General features: G+C 35.5%; 1 protein-coding gene across 1 annotated transcript in view; it reads left to right on the top strand.

Moving 5' to 3' along the window:
• The window catches only part of GARNL3 (GTPase activating Rap/RanGAP domain like 3), a 3,522,664-nt gene that overhangs the window by 2,598,736 nt on the left and 899,936 nt on the right, over nucleotides 1–23,992 (top strand). The window contains exon 18 of the mRNA XM_044057887.1: nucleotides 13,432–13,506. Within this exon, the coding sequence (XP_043913822.1) occupies nucleotides 13,432–13,506 (75 nt within the window). The remainder of the gene's footprint in view (nucleotides 1–13,431; nucleotides 13,507–23,992) is intronic.

Here is a 23,992-nt window from a genome sequence, read left to right as displayed (position 1 = left end):
GGCCGTTTGCTTAATAGGTAGCCCATTTAAATGACTGAGGGGTTGTACAGTGACGTGCATGTTAGGTTGACAGAAGAATGACTCTGCATGTATAGAAAGTATAGAGTTGGGAGGGTGGACTAATGGTTAAGGTGTTTGCCTTACAAACACAAGGTGCTGGGTTTGAGTCTCACAAGGGATAATTGGCTAGGCTTACAATGGCTCGCAAGTGCAGTTATCCTAGTACTAACCTATGAACCTATAAGTAAGGATTTGTAGTTCTTTGAAATGTGTGGCAGACAGAGGAGTAAGATAGTAGGGGGTAGTCTGTAACAATACCCTTACAAATTAATTTACAAGCTTGTGGGGAAAGAATGTGGGGCATTTTGTAACACAGAAAATAGTGTGGTTTGCTTTACTCTTCTGGTCAATAATATGATAGTGATAGAGGATTACAGATGCCTACAAATCTGTATACAGAAGCATCTCTGTGAGATTTCTATATGACAATAAGGGAGTAAAGATGGAGCAGAATTTAGTACTAGTATCAGATAGCATAATTTTGTTTCCAGTTTTGGAGAATTTCTTTTAAATTTCAGCAGTTAGTGGGATCAGTTCTGCCATCTTCATGTCACAGAGGGCTGTCATCCTGACTGCACTGTAGAAACACAAGTTTAAATAGTAGCTTGAGTGCTATAGGAGCTGGTAATGGAGGATAGGAGTGAGCAGCCAGTACCACTTCACCCATTATTGGGGGGGGGGTCTCTGGCTTTCCACAAGGGTATTACCTTAACACCTAGTGGAGTTCAAGCCTGCTGAGCTTGCACTGACTTGATGAGAATGTAACATGCAGAGGCATGCTCCCCCTGACAAGACAACAATGGGAGAGCTTGAAGGAGTTGACAAGGTGGAAAGGTGTGCAACAGATAAGAGAAGATAGGCTGCCCCTCTCCAAGACCAGCAAGCTTGACCACTCCCTATCAAGTGACTCTTGCAGGGGAACAGGAAGCCAGTCAGGATTCCCAGTCAGGAATATAGTAGCAGTAGGATTTTCCCCATCATGCATGGTCTGTTCCCATTCCTACTGAACAAATAGGCCAATTGGGTGGTATAGTGGAACCCCCCAGATGAAGTCTCAGCAGGAAACCAAAATGAAAATTAGTAAGATCATTGAATTCATTCAACAGCTCATTTATTATGGAACTGGTAAGTGTAAATGGCTACGTCATTTGGGTAGAGAACAGACTTGGATAAATACAGGTTTGATGGTTATTTAATAAGTAGGGAAAATAGAACTGGACCAAACACTGACCTCCTGCAGCAGTACAGAAAGCATAAGTGCCTTGGAAGGAGGATTGGCTCCATTTTAATTACAAAGGACTGGTTTGAAAAACAACTACTAGACTAACCGATGCAGAAAGATCTAAAGAAATGGAGTGGAGAGAATGTTCATTAATGGATTGCTGCTGATGAGATCTGAAGCTTTAGATCAACAAAATACCATGTTAATTGTCTAGCGTTCACAGATATGAGTTTGTGTATGTGAAGAGAGCTGCAGCTGTAAATTTCCTTGGAGTAAAACCACATTGATTTATTGAGAGGATGCCATGTTTCAATTGGTAGTCAAGGGTGTAAAAAGCTTAGTGAGGGAGTGGAGAAGAGTTAGTTCAAAAAACATTTGTTGACTTAGGTGACTTAATGATGTCATGTCTTTTTCCAGTGCATAGGGAATCTGCCCTACATAAGATACAAATTGAAGATAGGTGAACTTGGTGAAGGATGAAATATTTACAATGTTTGTTGATCCATAAAAAGAGCAAGTCTGAACCATACTTGCTATAGTTAGGTAAAAGCTCAGAAGTTTGTCAAACTCCTTTAAATGCATCTTTAAAACACTGCTGTACATGAGTGCTCTTGTATCTCCCTGAGCCATTTAATATCCTGCTGTACTACTACAAGTTGCTGTAAACCAATTCCCCACACAGGATCAATCTTGTAATTAGTTAGTTATCAATGTGTTTATCAGCTAAGAGAGCTGGCCATCCAACCCTTTTCAGTCATGATCCGGGCACAGACATGCATGCAGTGTAACACATTTTAGTTTAGAAATACAACTGTTATGAAAACATTTCAAACAAATATAGAAACATTTCTGGGTATATACAGCTTAGAAAATAGTTGCAAAGCTTATAGATTTGAGAATAAGATGCTGTTTTCAATGTACTGAATTGGATTCATTTTGCGGGAATTCGTTAACGTTTTTTTTTTAATTTTCCAAAATTAGAGTATTTTTAACCTTGTTTGGTAGATTATCCCATAGACCATATTCCCCTGAAATGAATGAACTGACGGCCTCTTCACTGTCACCTTGATATACTGGCCTGCTTTTACTCATGGATTAGTGATACCACAGCAACAAAGCCAATGAGTCATTTAGATGTCATGCCATTTGACTGGCAGTTAGCATTGTGGGAAAAGGATATAAGCTGCATCTTGTAATTCAGGAACATGTTCCTTCACGCTGTGCTTGAAGGCTGCATGATACTAAGCTACCCACTTATCCGGACACGGCTCCCAGATCTCTGCAAAAGCTGTGCCTTATAGGCATAACCAGTATAAATGAATTAAAAAAGCTATGCTACTATTTTTATTTCTTTAAACAGTATAAGCAACCTTCATCAGTCATTCTCTTTCAAATATCTTATTGCTATAATGTCCTGTTTATGACTGTCTGACACATTTTTCTTTATCATTTGCTTGTGTGTCTCAACACCCTTTTCTCATTCTGAAATGATGATAAGGATGTATTAATTCTAGATGTGACATACAGGTGATGTTAATAAAGCCCTGTCATACTCCAAAATTAAATTATGCTTCCTGCTTACTTTTCTTCTCATTATAAAATGTTTGTATTACACTTTGAAATAATTAAATCTGATAAGTGAAATTTAATACTCTTTGACTTTCAGCAGTAGTGATATTATAAATGCAGTTTTCTTTTTAAAAATTGTTTTATTGTTTCCTGTTTTAATATGTCAAAAATAGTAATTTAATGATTAATTTCTTTCTAAGAAGATCCAATTCACAGCAGAGATAGCTTTATGTTTTTCTTTTTGCTGTAAAACATTTGTCTTCTGTTTTAGTGCAGAAAATTGAAATGTAAAGGTACTGGAACTCTACTATTCATAAGTCCTCATGCCATTTTATACTTTTGCCTATTTGATATATATATATATATATATATATATATATATATATATATATATATATATATATGAGAATACTACATATTTAATCTAAAACACCCCAGACTGACTATAAAAATGTTGAACACAAAAAGTCAGAAACACAGTATTCAATACACTGCTATACCTGGGCCTGCAAACAGCCTTGGTGAATGCGAAATCTGAGGTTTAAAAAACAATCAAAAACATATTTTTTGCAGAGGGTAAGCCCCCTTCACCCCCATGTGGGAGGCTGCTTCCCCTACATCTCCTGCTAATTATATGTATATATGTACATATATTATATATGTATATACACATTATATATATATATATATATATATATATATATATATATATATATATATATATGTATGTATGCATATGTATTTATACACACACACCCTAACTCTGAGATTGCAGAAACATAGGGCAAGGGCAAATTTCCCAACCCTGGGATTTGTGTGATCTTGCACACCTGTCGATCAGCTGCTTAGTGAGCCATATGGAGTCAGCTAAGCAGCTGTCAATCTAACACATCTTCAAACCTTATATATATATATATATATATATATATATATATATATATATACATACATACACACACACACACACACACACACACACACACACACGCATGCACAGACACATACATATATGCATGGTATTGCACTAAAGGCTTACAGTTATGATTTAGGCATAGTGCTATTATTTCAGCCCTATTGCTTGTTCCAAAGTTATTGATGCTTCTCATAAAGTCTGACCTCTTCACAAGTGCATTCCTTATAAAATGAATAAACTAAGCTAAAAATTCACTATCACTGCTGTATAGGGCCTGGTATATAAGACCTTCTGTTATGAAGGCAAGAATGTGCTCCTCTTTCTAAGTGATTGCTTTGATTTTTAAGATGCTAGTATGAATTTTAATGCTCAGAGGTTGAGAGGTATGAAAGCAGGAGTGCGAGTTTACTCCTCATTTTTATGTCAAAGTTGGTAATTTGAAAAGCTAAGGAAAGAAAGATGTGATGAGTTTAAGTGTGCACTGCCAAATGTAAACAGAAATGCATCTTGCTGCTTGCAGCTCTGAAACCATATGGATACCTGAAGTGTAAATAAAAAAAATTAAAAAAGAAAGAGACAAACATATTTCATTCCTATACAAGATGCTGTAGAAAAAATTCTGCTCTTCATAATACGTGGCATTGGTCATTATGTTTTTGTTTTTAGCATCTCTGAATGACTTGGTCTGAAATGACACCTTGATATTACTAGAAAATGAAAGAGTCAGGGTATTATTATAGGATGTCATATAAGTTTGTCGTGGAGGGTTCACATTGCCTATGTGTTGTAAATTCTGAGAATAAACCACAGTTGTGAAAGAGCAGCACACAATAAACTGTGGATGCGATTTAGCAATGCAGCATTTTATTTTTGCAGAAATCTGTAATCCTGTGGCTCAGTAGACCCTTTGTAATTACAGAACATAACGTCAATAGAGTGTTTTATACTTTTGCTAGAAATCTGGTCAGTGTTTTGGAGCCAACTGAATATTGTTTTTAATAGATTTTCCAAAGATACAGATATACAGTGTTTACAAGTCTCAAATTAACTATTGTTTTTTAGGAGCTGCATGCTGATATTTGGATTATACACTAAGAGCGCATAATATATTTTTGTGACTCTGAAATAGGGATATGCCTTGTGGCTATATGGAAGCAACACCACAACTGCAAAAATAATACAATAAAAGCTGCTAAGGTTCAAAACCAGAAAAAAAGTGTTATTCACACAGAGTCAGATCATGTTCATATGGCACCCTAGGCAGGGTAATGAAGTACCCCCCCCCCCCCCGCCAGCAGCCATTCCTGTGTCCCATTACTTGGCCTTCTGTCTTCAGACTAATGACCATTTGCTAAGTAAAACACTTGCATGTTGAAAACAGAGAACATGAACATCATTTAAATCTTCCCCTGAAATGCACATTCATTGAAAAATGCATTGAAAGGCATATTCATTACAAATGCGTCTGGTCTGTGTAGGATTCTGTACCTTAGTTCCTGGTTTGTTTTTAAATAATGGACCCTCTGCACACATTTTAGAACCATGTGTAAAGGCATGTACTCTTTGATTCACCTTCCTGATCGTTTTAAATTGTATTTCTTGTTTAATGCAGTAAAATGTGTTAAAGTGCATTTTAAATGTGTTGCTTTGAGTGGAATAGAATGTACAAACTAACAATGACAGACGTCCCCATTTCAGCCAGAAAAGGCCACTCAAGCTGCTGTCATCATCTGCCAATATCTGTAGTCAACAATTACAGCCACTAAATTGACTGTGTACATATGATGTGTCTGTGATAAAAATGGCTGATTTGCTTTAAACAAGTGCATACTAGTCTTGCAAAAAACAATGACTTTTTAGCTTTATCAGCTCTGCAGGGTCAATTATTTTTTATCAATAGACATCCCCCTAACCTAGCAATTATAGTTACTTTGTTGACTGCATCCTTCTCAAATGTCTGTGTCAAAGAAATTAAAAACAATAATAATGACCAAAGTCATCTGTTTCAAATTTTTTTCACATAAACATACACAGTAGCCAAAATATTCCTACTCATTTTATAAACACACACACACACACACACACACACACACACACACACACACACACACACACACACACACACACACACACTCTGGTCAAGCAAAGCCAGATTAAAGACTGTTTAAAAATGACCAGATGATAAGCACATACGGTACTTTCATCCACAGAGAGCCCGCTAGCCCCACCAGCAGTTGCAGCTACTTTGTTAGTAATGTTTCTCCCTTATTGTTATGATGAAATAAAATACATGTACTTTATTCTTAGCCTTGGATAAACTACATCCATACCTTTCAACTGCCCAATTTTTTGCAGAATGTCCAGATTTTGCCTCATAGGTCAGTCATAGGTCTATTCCTAATAAAATTTGTGTTTTTTCTGGAAAATCACTGAGGACTGAAATCACTAAATAATGACACAATTTGAGTTTCAGACTTCATATCTCTCAGAAAAAATGTATGGTAACATAAATCCTATTATCCTAGCAACTTTTAAGTTTATAATAGGAATGTTTAACATATGTCTCTACTTTTGAGCCTTTGTCCCACATCCACACCCTCATTTTAGGCTTTGTCCAGATTTCTTGTGCTAAGAGATTTAGAAGTATGATTACTGGAAACTGCATAAAGATTGCTAGCCTCATACAATAAGATCCAGCCAGGTGTAGCATAGTTTAAATATGAGTGCTTATGACAGCATAAGAAATATTAAGTACCTGATAGCATATGCTAAGTAAATATACACAATCTCTTCAGAAAGAAAGACCATCTGGATAGTTCCACATTAAAGACAACTATTAGTAATGCAGTGGTTTCTGTTGGCAAACAACTTTGCATTTCAATGCTTCACCTGCAATTACAGTGCCTGTTGCCCTTGAAGAATAAATTGCCTAAATTGCATTAAAATGGTGTGCTGGTGATATTGCCAAAACATTTCCTGAACTAGATCAGCTGTGCAAGTAGGGGATGCCTGGCAAACAATGATAACAGGTTCATAGTTACTACGCATGCAGTCCAGGAGACCATTAAGGAGCCTAACCCAAATGTCCAGTTACTTCAAAGAACTGGCTGGTTAAGTGATTTGCTCAGTGTCATATAGTAAGTAAATCAAGGTGGAAAGATTCAAACTATGCACCCTTGATACAGGTAGTAGCTCATCGACAAGTTGAAGCTTTAATTATATGCACTAACTGCTGCATAGCAGTTTTTAAATAAATGCTGAAAGCCTTTGCAATCCAATCTTCTACAGAAGATTGTATCACAGTAATATGCAACAATGACTGCATAATGAATAAATAATGCAGCTATATGACTTTGCAGTTATGGGATGCTGTAAAGAAAGTAATGCAAAAATATTTTACTAAAATGCAACGCGATTAGACTATATTACCAGTCCAGGTATATTAATTAATTAATTCCTTTGTGCAATAAATAAAACAAAACAGTTATAAACAATATAAATACTGCAGTAGCTTTTGTTCAACAACCCACACACCATACAAAAATGAGAAATATTACTGCATAGAGCATATTGGCTGTTTTTCCATGGAGGCAGGTTCTTGCATGCTCACAGGACACCTGTATCTCATTTTTTACCTCCCGTTATCTTATCTGTTATCAAGAATATCTTATTCCTTCTGCCACCATTCAGTATGGGTCTAACATACTGAATGGCTTATAATGCTGTATTCTTGTAACCAACATCTCAAAGTCAGTAAAACCAGATCATGGACCAATGGGGCCCCTATACACTGCATTGAATCAAGCCCTTACCAGCCATGACATTATCTCATTACTTGACTGTCTCTCCCCATTTACCATAAAAACTGTTCAGACTTGTCGGTGTACATACAATTTTCTTTTTTACTTTTACAATTGGATTTCATTTAAAACTTTGATTTCAAAATTTACAAAAAAATGACATTTTCTAAAACTACAAGTCTCACATTGAAAACAGACTTCACATGAGAAACAGTAAATTTACCTTCCCTTAAAAATCACATTAAGTGAAAACGCATCTGGCAACCCATTAAACTACAAAAGACCTGCTGAAATTCATACTCAAATAGCATAATGTACTAATTAACGTCTATGTGAAGGGTGCAAGAATTTAAATGGCAAATGTATAATGTAACCACTCAAACACTGTAAAACAACTTGGACAGACTAATGGACAAAAATGCCCCTTTTCGGGAGTAGTCCAGGAGTACTGTCTGGTGAAGTAACTTGACAGACTCACACACAAGAAAAATGAATGCTAAGTGAATCAAACCACTTACTAAAGGAAGCAACGCTTTAACAGCTCATAGCCTTATTCATCTACACAGTCGTCAGTAAAATTCACTTGTCAAAATAGTGACAGAAATGAAATAAAAATCTTTTAAAACAGCACACATAAGCATTTACTTAGAGATTCCTTTATCAGAAATGAAAAAAATTTCCAAAGAAAAAGCAAATTAAGTAATTCATGTTAAAATTATGATTTAACAATAAAATTGCTATAACAGTATTAAATCAATAGTAAATATCATGTAAATGTGGATAACAAAAGAAACAGGCTGCATTAAATCATTGCTCTATGTGCATGACAAAATGCCGTAGTCCAAATAGTACATTTCATACCTGTGTACCTGCAAAAGCAAGCTAAATTAAAATATATTCATAGTTAAAATAGTCACATTAAACGCGGGCATCATGTTCTATCCAATTTGTTTTCAGCTAAATAATAATAATACTCTCACTGTCAACATTAAGAATACTGAGGTTCACATGCAAAGAACATGGCTCATGTGATGAAGCTCCTGTTTACTACAATCATTTTCTTTCTTTTACACCATAATTACTATGGTTCATAGGTACTAATTACATGGTGTGCAGTCCAGGAGATCATTGAGAAGCCTAGCAAATTTTCAGTTGCCCCAAAACACCGTCTGGTTCAGGGACATCTTGAAGGATGGGACATAAATATGAGGCACAATAAGAGATGTTTTGCAAAACTGGAGGCAAATAAAAGCCGACTACTCTAAATCACTTAAAAATTTATCAGAACAGCAAGTTTTACAACAACAAAAAAAGTAAAAATGTAATGACTGACATTGAAAGTATTTCTTAATGACTTACCAAAGGGAAAAAATAATATTAATGCAGGTGTCACAGTTGGTGTGGAGGATTAAGGCTCTTGCTGTCTTTATCCAACATGCAGGATTTGAGTCTGCATAACTCCAAATAAGTCTGTTAACTAAACAGCCTCTCTAACAGGGGTACTTTGTACAACACACTCTACATACGTCCTGCCAGATAGCACAAAAATCTCTCACCTCATAGTAGTGTAGTGTCTACCTGTGATATGAATCATTCACACTGCCTCACAGGATTATGTGTTCTGTGCCTGCACATACCCACACTGGCAGTTCTCCAGGTTTCAGAATTCCCTCTTCTGAATCCTAATAGTGTGATAGGAGATTGGCTAAGGTCCTCCCATCAGGGGAAGACTAACCCCTGCCACAGGAAGTCAGATGTTCAGTTGTTTAGTGCCACCTATAGGAATCACACAGTTGAATCTCCTCAGCACCTTGTATTGGCAGATTACAGTTTATAGACTCAGATAAGATCACTTTGGGAACTTCTGTTCCTCTTTATTATTATATGCTTTTGATTTTTTCTGTTTTATTTAGGTATCTATATAATTTGTTAACCAGGTAAGCCCACTGAACACAAGTGTTCCTGTTCAAAGGCAAACCTGAAATGTTGTCTGGTTAAATAACTTTCTCAAAGTCATATAGTTGGCAAACAGTGGCTGAGGGAATAAATCCCTGAACTAAAGGAATTAACTTGTTAACAGCTTATTAAGCCATAGCTCTCTTCACTAACTAAACTGTGTGTACAAGGGGCACATGTAAAGTATCTGCAGAGAATATTTATGGTTTCTGTACTGATTTCCAGTTCTAAGATGTCTGTCAGAAGACTCCACAAAATGGAGGAGGGAAAACACAAGCTATGAGAAAGCTCCTGCTAATGGATTTAGTTCCTCTATACATGCAGTATTTTTATTACTGTATAACTGCAGCACATTATGAATCCCATCCATAGCACTGGGCACTTCTCCAGCAATCTGGAAGATAGCTATCGCTATCTGTATCCAAAGCATGGCTTAAATATAGGTTCTACTACAGCTAGTTGAGTCCAAAGTGCTTGAAGACCACTGTCTTGAAGCAGGAGACTTGAGTGTCTTGTAGCTCATACAGCTGCCGCTCATGCTCAAGCTAAAATATGAGGCCAGGTAACAGCTGTCACACCTAGCATTTACATATTATTTTCATCCAGGCAAGGTAAGTATGGCAGCCAGGGCGGGGGTTGGGATTAGGAAGCCAAAAGGGAGTTTTAGAGTTAGGGAGTGGGAGATAAGTTTTAGGGTTAGAGAGTGGAAGGGAATTTAGCGTTTGTGAGTGATGGGGAATTTAGGTTTAGGGATGGGATTGGAATTTTAAGTTCAGGGAGGTATCAGGGATTTTAGGTTAAGAGAGGAGGGTGTGGAGTTATAGGTTGGGGAATGAGGAATCATGTTCACATCTGGGGTGGGAGCTTTAGGGTTTTTATTTGGTGCTGCAGTAGAACTATACAGTTTAATAAGGTAGGTGCTGGGAGGAGTAAAGGTTAAGTAAGATTGAGCTAGTGGGAGTTAGAGCACCTGCCTTTTCAAGCAACTGGGAGTGAGCAAGTGTGTCATGAACTACAAGCAATCAAGCACTTGTAAAAGGCACTTCAATATGTACCCAATGCAGACAAACCATTAACACTACTGTTACCACTTGCCAAAAATGTTGACAGGAAAGTGGCCTCTCATTTAAAGTCCTGTATAGAAGCCTACAGCTTGGTCAGCAATTACCTGCATTACTAATAGCACAATGAGGGCTTTGGATGAATGTGAGGTTAATGATGCTATATTTTTGAATCAGCCAATCATGCAATGCTTCTCGAGGAGATAACAATATATGACTTCTGTCCCATATTCCTACATTGGTTTCTAGATATTAATATAGTAGATAATTTTAAGTATCCATTGCTCAAAGCAGTTCTCAGCTTCAGATAGTTAAGACATGGGTATCACAATGTTCCTTCCTTCAACCATTGTCATTGAAATTATTCTTCACCTCACTAGCAATAAACTATCAGAATATTAAAATGCTGCTGTCCCCTGATAGCAGTATTTTCTGGGCATACAGAGGCTACCCAGTAAATAAGTAAAATGTTAGGCAGTAATTTAACACATATTTAATTACGATAACATAAGCTAAATGAAAGAAGCAGCTTTGTCAAGACCGGACTGTTTTTTCTTTTATTTTTTTCTGGGGGGGGGGTTGGACATCAAAGGGCAAGATGGCAATGTTCTTAAACTTCTAACTTTATAAATGCACATGTGTCTGGGTTGACATATCATTTGACTTTTGATTTACACATACATAAAGTTAATAAAAAAATGCATCACTGTTGATTATTTCACTAGTAATAATCATTTTGATAGCCCAACCCCTGTGCAAAATGGGAAAAGGGGTTGAGGATGGATGAATAATCATTTTGATAACTGAAGTAAAGAAGAGCCTTGATAAAGGGTACAATTTCTTCAGTTGGGTATACAGTTCTCATCACAGTTACTTCTTATAACATCAACTTGCAAAGACTGCAAAGTTTCAAAATATAATCTTCAGATTTCTGACTGGCAGAAAACAAGACAGCATTATTGCATCATTCTTTTAAAGGATCATGAGCCATATGAATGCAAGTCCTTTTTTTCATAGGACTCTTGACCTACAAACTGCTCTGTCTAGATCAGTGCATTCTCCTTGATTTTAGTCTGTTTAGGATCTTAATGCTGGGAAACATCTCCTTTTTAATATTTAGGTGCACTGCCTGTTAATACAGATCTCAGCTGGTCAAAACCAAGTAAATGCAGAAGAGCTAAGCAAATAATCTACTGTTACTTAATCCCATGCAAAAAAAAAAAGATAAGTCTGAGGCTTTCTGAAATAGGCTTGTTTTATTTATCTTTGATAAATCCTTTATTTTGAACACTTCAAATCTAATAGCTGAAAGTTTTAACTTTTAAATATATGCACTTTGTAATGTGCCTCAATGCAGACCTCTCCGCTGTCCCTATTTTGGGAGACATTCATATTTTCAGAACTGATTTACCTCTGCAAAAGATGTCCTCATTTTTGGAGGTATGACCCTATTTTTAGGCATTATTTATCCCATTCACACAATTTTCTGAATCTCCCTCATCACATGTTATTTTTGAAGCTGATTAGTGCACAGAAAGGCACACACTATACCAGTGGCAATAAAATAAAGAGGACATACATCTCTCTTTTTCAGAAGCAAAAGCAAAGGACCTTGTGTTATAGAATTTTGCAATGCAAATCATTAAAGTTTACATATTTAACACTGTGTCCTTGATAATGTGCTTGTATTTTCCATCATTTGGGTCACTCTGTGTGTTTAAATATGTTTCTGAATAGGATCCCACATTCCTAGCAGAATCAGGAAGAGATTTGTGCTATTTAGTATTCATAATCTTTGCTAATTAGATGTCAAAATGTTTTTGCTGTATGTTCCTACTTTTCAAGGGTCATTCTTCCTATTTTCAATGTCTTCAGGTTGAGGAGTATACCTCAGGAGGTTTTACAGTATTCCAAAGGAAGGGGAGGAGCTAGGACAGTTGCAATTACAAAACTGACAAGGATAAAAGTAGACCTTGGACTAGGTGAAAGAAACACTACAATTTACATATTGAATGTGGATTGCTACAGAGAATCTGTAAGGTGAAAACAAGATAAAGGCTGCTGCAAAACCCACTGTTGCATTAGTCCATGCAAACATATACATTTTCTTAATACCCAGATAGTACAAAAATTCTCAGTTGTTCCTCCTTTATAAATGGTAACCCAAATATAAACACACATCCATGTGCATGTTATCAATATAATGGGGTATTTTAGTTCTACATGCAGCCCATAAGAGAAGGGATCTGGCATGTGAAGTCATTTATACTATAGGTGAATGTATGGCTGTCCATTGTTAAAATATTTAAAACTTTGCCTGAACTTTTCATACAAGTCATGTAAGTGGGTAAACAGATTATCACTTTTCTATATCTGGGTCCATTATTACAGGGCTGAGTGACTAAGATAAGCCAACTATCTATTTCCAAAATGTTACATTCAGAAAGACACAGAATATGAATTATTGGATTCTAAGATGTCCATATTAGAGTGTTAGAATTGTTTGTGATGTGGTCTTATAATATTTAATGACTTATGTTTACTATCCCCTTGATTTCCTACTTTAGGGATATTTATTAACCAGTATCATCCATGTCTCCAATGCACTTTCCTTGCAGTTACAGCATATTTGGTAGTGGTGATGGCATTATCTCATGATGGGCATGAAGCTCGGAAAGCTGTGAGCAATTAAACCTGTGTTGAATTTTATGTCGGTTACAACATATAAACTTTCTATTCTTTATCTTGTTTCTCTATTTATCACTATCCTACCACTGGAAACATTTATGCAATAGTTTTTATTAAACTGTGTCCTTACTATGTACATTAATAATGCATCCTCTTTTTAAGGCACTGAAGTTGAAAACTATTGTAAGAGGAGATGCCCCAACTAGCCTTGCAACAACAGGCTTGTACAGGAGAGAGGTATGTGGCTTATATTCATTTTCATAGATCAAAATAAAAATTCATCCATAGTAACCTCAGTTATTAAAATGTATTCTCTGAAGTGTTGAGCTAATAAAGGATAATACTGCAGTACTAATATATAACAGCTTTCCCTTAAACATTATAAATGCCTTTAAGCCAATATTTAAAGCTAATCTTCTTTCATCGTGTTTATTATTATAAGTTGTTGAAAGTTAACTATTATGGTAATTCATACTAATGTGTTTCGGTGGAATTTAACAAAAAAGTTGTGCATATAATTCATTAGTAATAGAATTTCCACACCTACATTCTGCCATATGCCATTGTTTTAATGACTTATAATAGTGTTTATTTTTTAAGAAATGTTTCATTAGTTTAACATATTTGCAATATATACACAGAAAGAAAGAAATTCAACATTACACCCTGTTGTTCAGTGTTTGGAATGCACTGAATCATCAAGGTAATCTTATACAGTTAACACGTTAAGAGTCTTGGTATTTCAATAGCAATATTTCAAGGCTATCCCAACACTAAACGTCTTAGTATGATTTATAGATCTTATTCAGTTTTACATAGTATTGCTGTTAAATTTTAAAAATTATTAGAGTGTAGAAACTGAGCTTGATTTCCAATTTTTTGTAATAACTTATATAGCTACTGCCAGGAGATTTCAGAACATTTTTATTGATTGGCTTTTACAGATAAAGGAAGTAGAATATTATGTATCTAGTTAAAGACCAGTTATCATACCATAACCCTCAAAAATATACTTATCCCATCCCAATATATATTTATTTTTTCAAAATCCATAAACATGTGTGTCCAGTCAGTTTTTTAATATCTTTACTGCATCTCCAACAGGATGAAGAAGTTATTTTACTAAACTTAAGAGATTTTATAGGTAGTAACAAATATTCTATGTATATATTTCCACATAAAAACTTTCTAGTATGAACTTAAAAAAGTTTGACTAACTGATTTAAGTAATAAAGTCTTATTGTTATCATCTATTGAGTCACTCAATCCACTACTACACAAAAAGTTATTATTATGATTAACTTATGTAAATTGAAAATCTTCTTTTGTTGGTCAGTTTACCTTTGATGATAGCACTCATATAGTCATATAATGTGGAATAATGTTCTGTTCCTCTTCACTCATATTATCTACAAATAATTTAATTTCTTATTGATGGATAATAACTGGTTAACAGATTCATCCAACTTGTAATCTTTCATTAAATAAACTGCAACTTGGCTTTTTCCTTTTTGAAAGCAATCAGACCATAATACTAATCCATTCCTTTTTAGTAATTCAGTTAACATTATTCTGAGTTTCATTAAGTGTAAATGTGTGTGCAGTGGGAAAGCACAAACATTTCCATTTTGATATTAATGGAGTTTTAAAAACATATTTCATAACTGTTTTAAGAATTGATTTCATATATGCAGAGTCTAAAAATTGAAATTAATTTCCTTCTAAGGTAAATTTTATTAACCAGATTAAAGGATTGTTACATATTTCTAATTTCTCATGTTTGATAAACTTAGAAGAATTTAGTAAAATCTGCTCCTGAGTGTTTTTTTCATTGACTATTATAAGTTGTGTCTATCCAGGTATAATAGAGTTAATGTTTGCAGAAATAGAATAATATTCTACAACTGGGAAGTTAATGTCACTATAATCCCATAATCTTATATGATTTCTATTAATAAAACTTCTCAGCTTTTAAGGATATCATAGGAATGAAGTTAACATGTTTTCCATTTTGGCTTCTAAAGTTTTAAACAAGTAGTTCCAATCTACAGAATCAAAAGTTCTCTCAATAGCTAAGCTAATTAGCATCAGTTTCTTGTTCATTCCTTTTGCTAAATCTGAGATAGTTATTACCTTTTTTATATTATCATATGTTAATCTATTGACTGCAAACCCCATTGGATCTTTATTAATCAATCTATCTATGGAATAGATCTGTATGAAGAAACTCATTTATTATCCTTTACTGGTTTAAGTGTAGGTGAGATTACAGAAAATTTCCATGAGGGAGGAATTAATTTGTCACTCTAAATTATCTAGAAAGTGTCACTCAGTAATTCTAAAATATTTAATTAAAGCAGCATATGTAATTCCATACTTAAACCATCTACCATGCAACTTTACCATTTTTCAATTTTTTAAAGCTTCTTTAACTTCTAATAGTGTAATAGGCTTATTCAATAGAGGTATTTGTTGGTCATTAACTTTACTAATAACATTTTTCTTTTAATACTTGTCAATTTTGTAATCATCAGGAATTTTTAAAAATATTAAGCATTTCCTCTATGTCTGAAGTAAGCATATTAATGTGAGGATTTCAGATATTATTGATTTGTGTCATTTTGCTTGCTTAGTACCTTATTCTGTTAGTTAATCTATGTAGATTTTTTGAAGTTATCGCATAACTGCAGTTTTATTTTTTCTAAAGCTATCTCCACATTATGTATTAAAACTGTTTGATATTTTGTCATAAATTTTATTGACTTCCATATAACCTATTTCTTTGTTTGTTCACACCACACTTTGTGCTTTTCATCTTGTACTTCTAACAAATATGTATCCCACTCTTCCATTTTATTACTGGCCCATTTCCCATTCTGTCTTTAAGGAGTACCATAGTATGACTTTACTAACCTGACCATTATCATTCATAGGTAAAAAATGATCAGTTTTATTTATTTAACGTTTGTTTATTGGGAATGTCCAACTTGGAACAAAGCCAATTTTCAGCAGAGGTCTGGGGAGAAACACTTCAATCGCATGTCTTTGTAATGTGGGAGGAAACCAAAGCACCTGGAGGAAACACACACGAATGCAGGGAGGGCATGCAGACTTCACATAGAAGGCACCCCAGATGAGAATCAAACCAGGGAACCTCTTGCTGTGAGGCAACAATGCTACCATTGCACCACTGCACTTAAGGAATTTGTTTCTTAAGATAACTCTTAAATCCTTTCAATTTCATCATATATACTCTATAAATAATCTGAAATTTTCTTATATCCAGTAATACATCAATACTTACTGCATTATAATCAGATAAAGGACACTGAATAGTTTCAAAATAGTTCACTTTATTAAATAAATCTGGAGAGGCATAAATCCCATCAATTCCAGTTTGCATCCCATGCACATGAATAATGAGTGAAGAACAATAGCTTGTTCATAGGTAGGTACTAGGCTATTAGCCCAAGGGCCTATACAAGCCTAGCCAAAAAGGTACCCTGGCTTTCGCCACTCAAGAAAATTATTTTCCTGTGCTCCTGTCAAGCAGAACCACAGAAGTGATCCTCAATGGTGAATTTCCTATTTCCCATCCAATCATCAAGATTTTTCTTGAAGAGTGCTAATGAGGAGCTCTGTTTGACATAGATAGGTAGTCTGTTCCAGAGTATGGAAAGTCTGTGGGACAGGAATCTATCCCTCCAGCATGTTCTGTTTATTGTGGTGACAAGGTTTAGGTCCCTAGAGAGTGTAGCTCAGAAGGATTGGGATTTCTTTAAGTGGAACATGTCCAACAGCTCTGGGTTTGACATAGCTTTGTATGTTAAGCAGAGATCGCCTCTGAGTGTGCGATGGAGTAAAGCTGGAGTTTTTTTAAACAGTCTGTGCAGGGCATCTGTTTGAGGTCAGTAATCCTCTTTGTGAGGTATTTCTGCAGCCTTTCCAGTTGCTGTAGATGTCTTGTGAGATACATACCAAAAGGGACATTGTACTCTATAATGGGTCTAATGAGTGATGAGTAGAGGGGAATAATAACCTCTTTTTTTCTGGATGAGAAACCTTTTGTGATGAGGTGTGCCATGTAGAAGGATTTCCTGACCACTGTGGTGATGTGATTATCAAAGGAGAGACTACTGTCCACCTGTGTCCCAAGGTCTCTTATCACACTTTTGGTGTTAAGCAGACTACTGCCTATGTGGTAGTTCATGAGTACAGAGTTTTTACCAAGGGGGATGACAATGCACTATTTGGCATTGAGCTTGAGGCCATGGCTTTGACACCAGGCATCTGTCTCAGTGAGGCCCTTTTGTAGTATGTCCACATCGTTAGGAGTTTCAATTATGGCTCCTAGTTTGCAGTCATCTGCGAACGTAGTTAGCCAAAGACCTTCTGTGTTAGCCTGTATTTCAGAGAAGTAGATAAACAGGAAAGGACCCAGGACTGAACACTGTGGTACTCCACTTGTCACTGGTCTGAAGTCTGATTTGGAGTCTGCTACTTTCACAGTGTGGGTTATGTCAGTAAGCCAGTTGGCAACCCATCTTGTGATATAGGGATTCATACCTAGTTTAGTGAGTTTATCTATAATTCCAGAGTGAGGGATGGTATCGAACACCTTGGCAAGATCTAGATAGGCTGTGTGAACCACCTTACCCTCATCTATGGCTTTGGTGACTGCTTCAAAGAAGTCTATCAGGTTTAGGAGACATGATCTGCCTTTTACAAACCCGAACTATGTGGGGTTCAGAGTTTGGAGATCTCCAATATCTTTGTTTATGAGTTCCATGATGATGCGTTCCATGGCCTTGCAGACCAGGCTTGTCAGGCTAATGGGGCGGTTTTTCCTGGGGTCTGTCATGGCTCCCCCTTTGTGGAGTGAGATAACCATCATGGTATGCCATTCACTGGGCACAAAGCCTGAGGTGAGGCTATGACTGAACATGGTACTTAGTTGGGGTGCCAGTTCATTCTGTAGTTCATGTAGAAGGCAGTCTGGGATGTTGTCAGGTCCCATGGATGCTGTCTTCTGCTTTTACTATTAAATCAGCTAAATTATTACTACTAATCCATCTTAGTACTTTAGCTTATCCCAGAATTTAGCTTTCTTCTCTTCTCTTGTATCTTCTGTCCTAGATATGCAGTTAAACCCCCTGCTAAAATTAAACTACCCCTCCATTGACTTTGTAATATGTTTAAGTGATCTTTAGCCACTCTTGCACCTATTCCATGGTTCCAGTAAAAATTAGCTAGTATATAGAATTTTCCATTATATTTAATTATTACAAATGTATATATTCCTTTGGGATCAGTAATGGATTCCATGACCTCAGACATTACAGTAGATCTTCTCCAAAGTATAGCAGTCCCTTTCCTCTTTTCGTCAAAAGAAGCAGATGATAAAACTTCATAACCCAAGTTATTTAAATATTGTGTATCTTCTTATATTAAGTGAGACTATTTCAAGAATATAATGCCTCGTCTATTTAACCTTAGATATCTCATTAATGATTTATTTTTGTTGACATTATTCAATCCATTTACATTAATAGATTTCTTTTAAAAGGTATTATGACACAATTATCCACCATATTAATTTAATTGTATATAAGACTCTAATGTATTCGTCCAACACTATCTTAACAGTTCTACACTTTTTAATTCTTCCTTCCTACAAACTAAACTACTAAAACTTATAAATAACAAAAACAAATTTACAACTATAATTGTATATATTACTAATAAAACACAACCTATCATGGATACCAACTTTCCAAGTTTGCCTGTTGAATAGACAAACAACTATAGTATCTGTCTACCTACCAATACATTAAACTTCATCAAAAACTAGTCAAAAGCTACTGTGACTTACAAATGTTATATTATATCTTCTTCTTCTTCTTCTTTCGGCTGCTCCCATTAGGGGTCGCCACAGCAGATCAACTGTTTCCATTTCTTCCTGTCTTCTGCATCTTGCTCTGTCACACCAACCACCTGCATGTCCTCTCTCACCACATACATAAACCTTATCTTAGGTCTTCCTCTTTTCCTGTTACCTGGCAGCTTCATCCTTAGCATCTTTTTCCCAATATACTCTGCATCCCTCCTCAGCACATGTCCAAACCAACATAATCTTGCCTCTCTGGCTTTGTCTCCAAACCTTCCAACCTGGGCTGACCCTTTAATATACTTATTCCTAATCCTGTCCATCCTCGTCACACCCAGTGCAAATCTTAACATCTTCAACTCTGCCACGTCAAGCTCTGACTCCTGCCTTTTTGTCAATGCCACTGTCTTCAACCCATATAACATAGCTGGTCTCACTACCCTCTTGTAGACCTTCCCTTTCACTCTTACTGGTACTCGTCTGTCACAAATCACTCCTGACACTCTTCTCCACCCACTCCATCCTACCTGTATTCTCTTCCACACTCATCATTACTCTGAATTGTTGATCCCAAGTACTTAAACTCATTCACCTTCACCACCTGTACTCCCTGCATCCTCACTATTCCTCTATCCTCCCCTCTCATTCACACACATATATTCTGTCTTAGTCCTGCTGACCTTCATTCCTCTTCTCTCTAGAGCATATCTCCACCTCTCCAGGGTCTCCTCCACCTGTTCCCTATTCTCACTACAGATCACAATGTCATCTGCAAACATCATAGTCCACGGGGACTCCTGTCTGATCTCGTCTGTCAACCTGTCCATCACCATTGCAAATAAGAAAGGGCTCTGAGCTGATCCTTGATGTAATCCCACCTCCACCTTAAACACATCTGTCACTCCCACCGCAGACCTCACCACTGTCACACTACCCTCGTACATATCCTGTACCACTCTTACATACTTCTCTGACACTCCCAACTTCCTCATACAATACCACAAGTCCTCTCTAGGCACCCTGTCATATGTTACATTATATAAAAGTTAAAAATAATAAAAGTATTAATGTAATTATATATTTTGCCATGCAAAACTATCCCCTCACTGCTATATATAAAAAAATAATACTCTTAGATTAATCACAAATATTATATAAGCCAGCACATAGTGTATCATATACCTGTTTATATAATAGTAGTATAAGTTATCCATTAAATATTCTAATTATTTGCTCATTCAACATTATTATAACTAAATTTCTGAATAAATAAGCAGAACAAAGGGGGACCTGAAGAGATAAAAATATTTGGTAACTTACAGCTAACAGGTAATCCTATCATACCAAACTATTATACAAAAGGAAAATCAATGCAATATATATTAATCATGCTAAAAGATATCCACATATTTTATTGATCTAACAAAAAGCTGTGAATTAATTTTAAAAGTAGAAGTGCCTTATCTCAAAATTTTTACCCCTCTTAATATGATAAATACCAAAATATAAAAAAATCCTTTAGCTTATTAAGCTAATTCATAAAAAAAATTAAGTTCCTTGATCAGTAGTAGGCAGGGTTTTCTTTCACTCATTACTTTACTGAAACAATCATTGTCAAATCTGACTATATGTTCACCTACTTTAATAGATGGGCTGGACCATGCTGTTTTTAATATTTGATCTTTTTCTAAGCTAGATGCAAACTTAAATATAATTGAACATGATGGTAAGTTTTCCTTCTTCAGAGTTGCTTTGAGGAACATATGTGCCCTTTCAATTCCAAAAGATAAAGTTTCAGGTAGGATTGCCACTTTTGTTGTGGCTAAAACTGGACTTAGGCCACACCCATTGCACCTCCTACAACTCCACCCATCCACCTTCCACCCACTTTGTGATGTCGTTGCCATGTCAGAGGAGTGGGATCTCCCTCTTTTTCCACTCATGATGCCTTTTTTCCTGAGGATTTACTATGCTTTATGTAAAAAAAATGTATAGTAAATCCACAGATTTAAAAAACTCTGATAGTCCGTTTCTTTTTTGAAACAGAATACCAGTGTTTGTACAGTGTTTTCCAGACTACTGGATAATTAGTTTGAATTCTGGATAGTCTGGGAAAAATACATTTAGGTGGCAGTGCTAGTTTCAGGTATTGTTAATGTTTTATGTAGCCAGGTTGTTAAGTTTGTTATATTGTGTCTCTCGTACTTTTCAGGTATATCATAAATTCTAATGTTATTTCATTTCAGTCTAGTTTCTAAATCATCAACTTTATCTATGACCCTGTTATTTTGTTTTAAAAGAAATTCAGTCTAAGATTCACCTTCAGTTATTATTTCTTCATGATCATTTAAAGCTTCTTCCATACTGCTGACTTGTGCACCTTGTTATTTCATAAGAATTTCTAAATGTTCCATTTTCTTTCTGGTCTCCTCTTTGAAACTTTCTATTTTGGTATCCACTTTTTTCCATTTTAAGTAATACATCCTGTATACTAAATATTAATAACTGGATGTCTTTTTTAATAAATGAATCTTGAGTACCATTTCTTGAGTGGCTCATGTTGAAGTCTCTTCTCTCTTAATGAAGCAGTTGAATTTCTAACAGGAAAATTATAGCTTTTGAAGAACTTGAAGTTATAAAACACTCACTATTATTGAATAAAATGAATTAATAAGTATCTCCAAATTTTAATTTTTAATTATATTTTCTGTTAGGGAAAAGTGTTCAGTCACAGAGCTTTTACCAGTTGCTGCCCTCAGGCAGACGTGTTGGCCATACACTCTATACTAGTGTTTATTATGTCTTAATGGTGATGCAATCCTTCGTATGTTTTATTTAAAATTAACATTCACACAAGGAGTGTACAGAGAATTCTAACAGTTTTTAACAGCTACATGTATACATCACCAAGAAAACTGAATAGCAGTGTGGTAGTAATATTATTACTTCATCTTTTTTTTTGTCTGTGTGTGTGTCTGTAGAAATAGCATTAATTGTGTGTATGTATGTGTATGCATATATATATATATATATATAAATATATATAAGATGAATAGTGATAATAGTTCACATTGCAGTGTCCCTGTAACCCTGTAAATGGTGTCACTGCAGCTCATAAAACATTTAATTGTGTGTGTTATGAGCTTAAAGTTTACTACAAACATTGCAATGTCTTTTATCTTAGAAGATACTACTGTCATTTTTCTTCAGGTATTAGCCAGTACTATACATTATGGATCCCTGCCATGCTGTCTAATAGTATATGAAGCAGTAGAAAGTGTGAACACTGTATTTGACCCAATGGGAGCTGACCAAAATATTGGAGAATGCACTTTTTAGGCACTGCATATTTTACCGTAGATACCTTGATGATCTGTTAATTTTTTGGGATGGAAACGAAGAACAGCTTGAGCAGTTGTTTTCTTTCTTAAACTCAAGTACTGATCTTCTTAGCTTCACTAAAATACAAAATAGGGAATTTATCAATTTTTTGGACATTACTATAAGTAAGGATTTACAGAATCATAGATTTATTTCTATGTTGTACAGAAAACCCACATATTCCAACACTTGTTACATTTTGGTAGCTTTCACCCCGTCCATCAGAAAAATTCTTTAGTTAAAGGACATAGGGTACAGTTAGCAAGGATAGTCAGTGACTGGACACTATTTTTACAGGAGATTGACAAGCTTAAGGGTATGCTTACTAGAAGGGGGTACCCCGGTACCTTTGTTGACTCTATTTTAAATGAAGTAAAGGAAAAAGAAACAATGGTCACTTTTTCCACTTTTGGGTTTTGCCTTGGATGGTCCGACCAACATCATTAGGAACTCGGCTTTAAACACTAGGGAGGGGGTTACCTATACTGATGCCATGATTCTCACTTTTAACCCCCTTTTTTACAGCATTAGAGACATCTTGTTTAACGATTGGACAATTCTCACTACTGATGACACTTATAAATCAAGATTTCAGGACAAACCTTGTATTATATACAGGAGGGATACATGCTTAAAGAGTCTAGGAGGGTTATTTGCGTAAATGTGGACATTGTATGCAATGCCCCTTTATTTTGGAGACCAATGTTATTTTTATTAGTGGATACGGTAAAGTGTACTTGCATAAAAAGTTCAACTGTCAAAGTAAGCACCTTGTATATATTGCTATTTGCCAGGACTGTCAATGTTTTTACATTGGCAAGACTATCAATACATTAAATAAACTTATTTACCAACATGTTTATGATATTAGGAAGGGCAATAGCAATAATGCATTAGCCAAGCACATAGCGGATCACCCAAATCATAACTTTAAGTTTGCTGTTATAGAACAGGTTTGCAATGAAAATAGTAGGGGCGGGCCAATGGAGTTATTTCTTGAATATAAAGAACTACTCTGGCAGCTCAGAAGCAATGCTACAAGCAAATCTGGTTTAAATGAAACAGTGTCGATTTCAAGTTATTTAAAATTAAAGTCTGAATTTCACATATAGTATAATGTTGACAATATTTTTCAATTTTTAGCCTACATATGTTGACAGATTTTAAACATTGTTTGATTAGGTTTGATCAATTTTGATTTTTAAAGTTTTCAAGATAGGCTTTATATGTATTTGTTATTTAATTTATGACATTTTGCCTCTTGTTTTTTAACCAGTACTCTAGCACTGTTCACACATGTGACTTGACTGGTTGCTTATTTAAACGGAAGTTGGTTACAGCTGTTTTTATTCTGAAGAGGTCTTGGGGCAAACGCCTGACGAAAGTGCTCAATTCAATAAACAGTTTGCGGTTGGCAGACCGGTTACTTGTTTTTTCTTCTTGAAATGAAAATGT

Source organism: Protopterus annectens, chromosome 16.part0 (assembly GCF_019279795.1).
Source record: "Protopterus annectens isolate FY-2018-M chromosome 16.part0, PAN1.0, whole genome shotgun sequence".
Lineage (NCBI taxonomy): Eukaryota > Metazoa > Chordata > Ceratodontiformes > Protopteridae > Protopterus > Protopterus annectens.
This window is presented reverse-complemented; position numbering and strand designations above follow the sequence as displayed.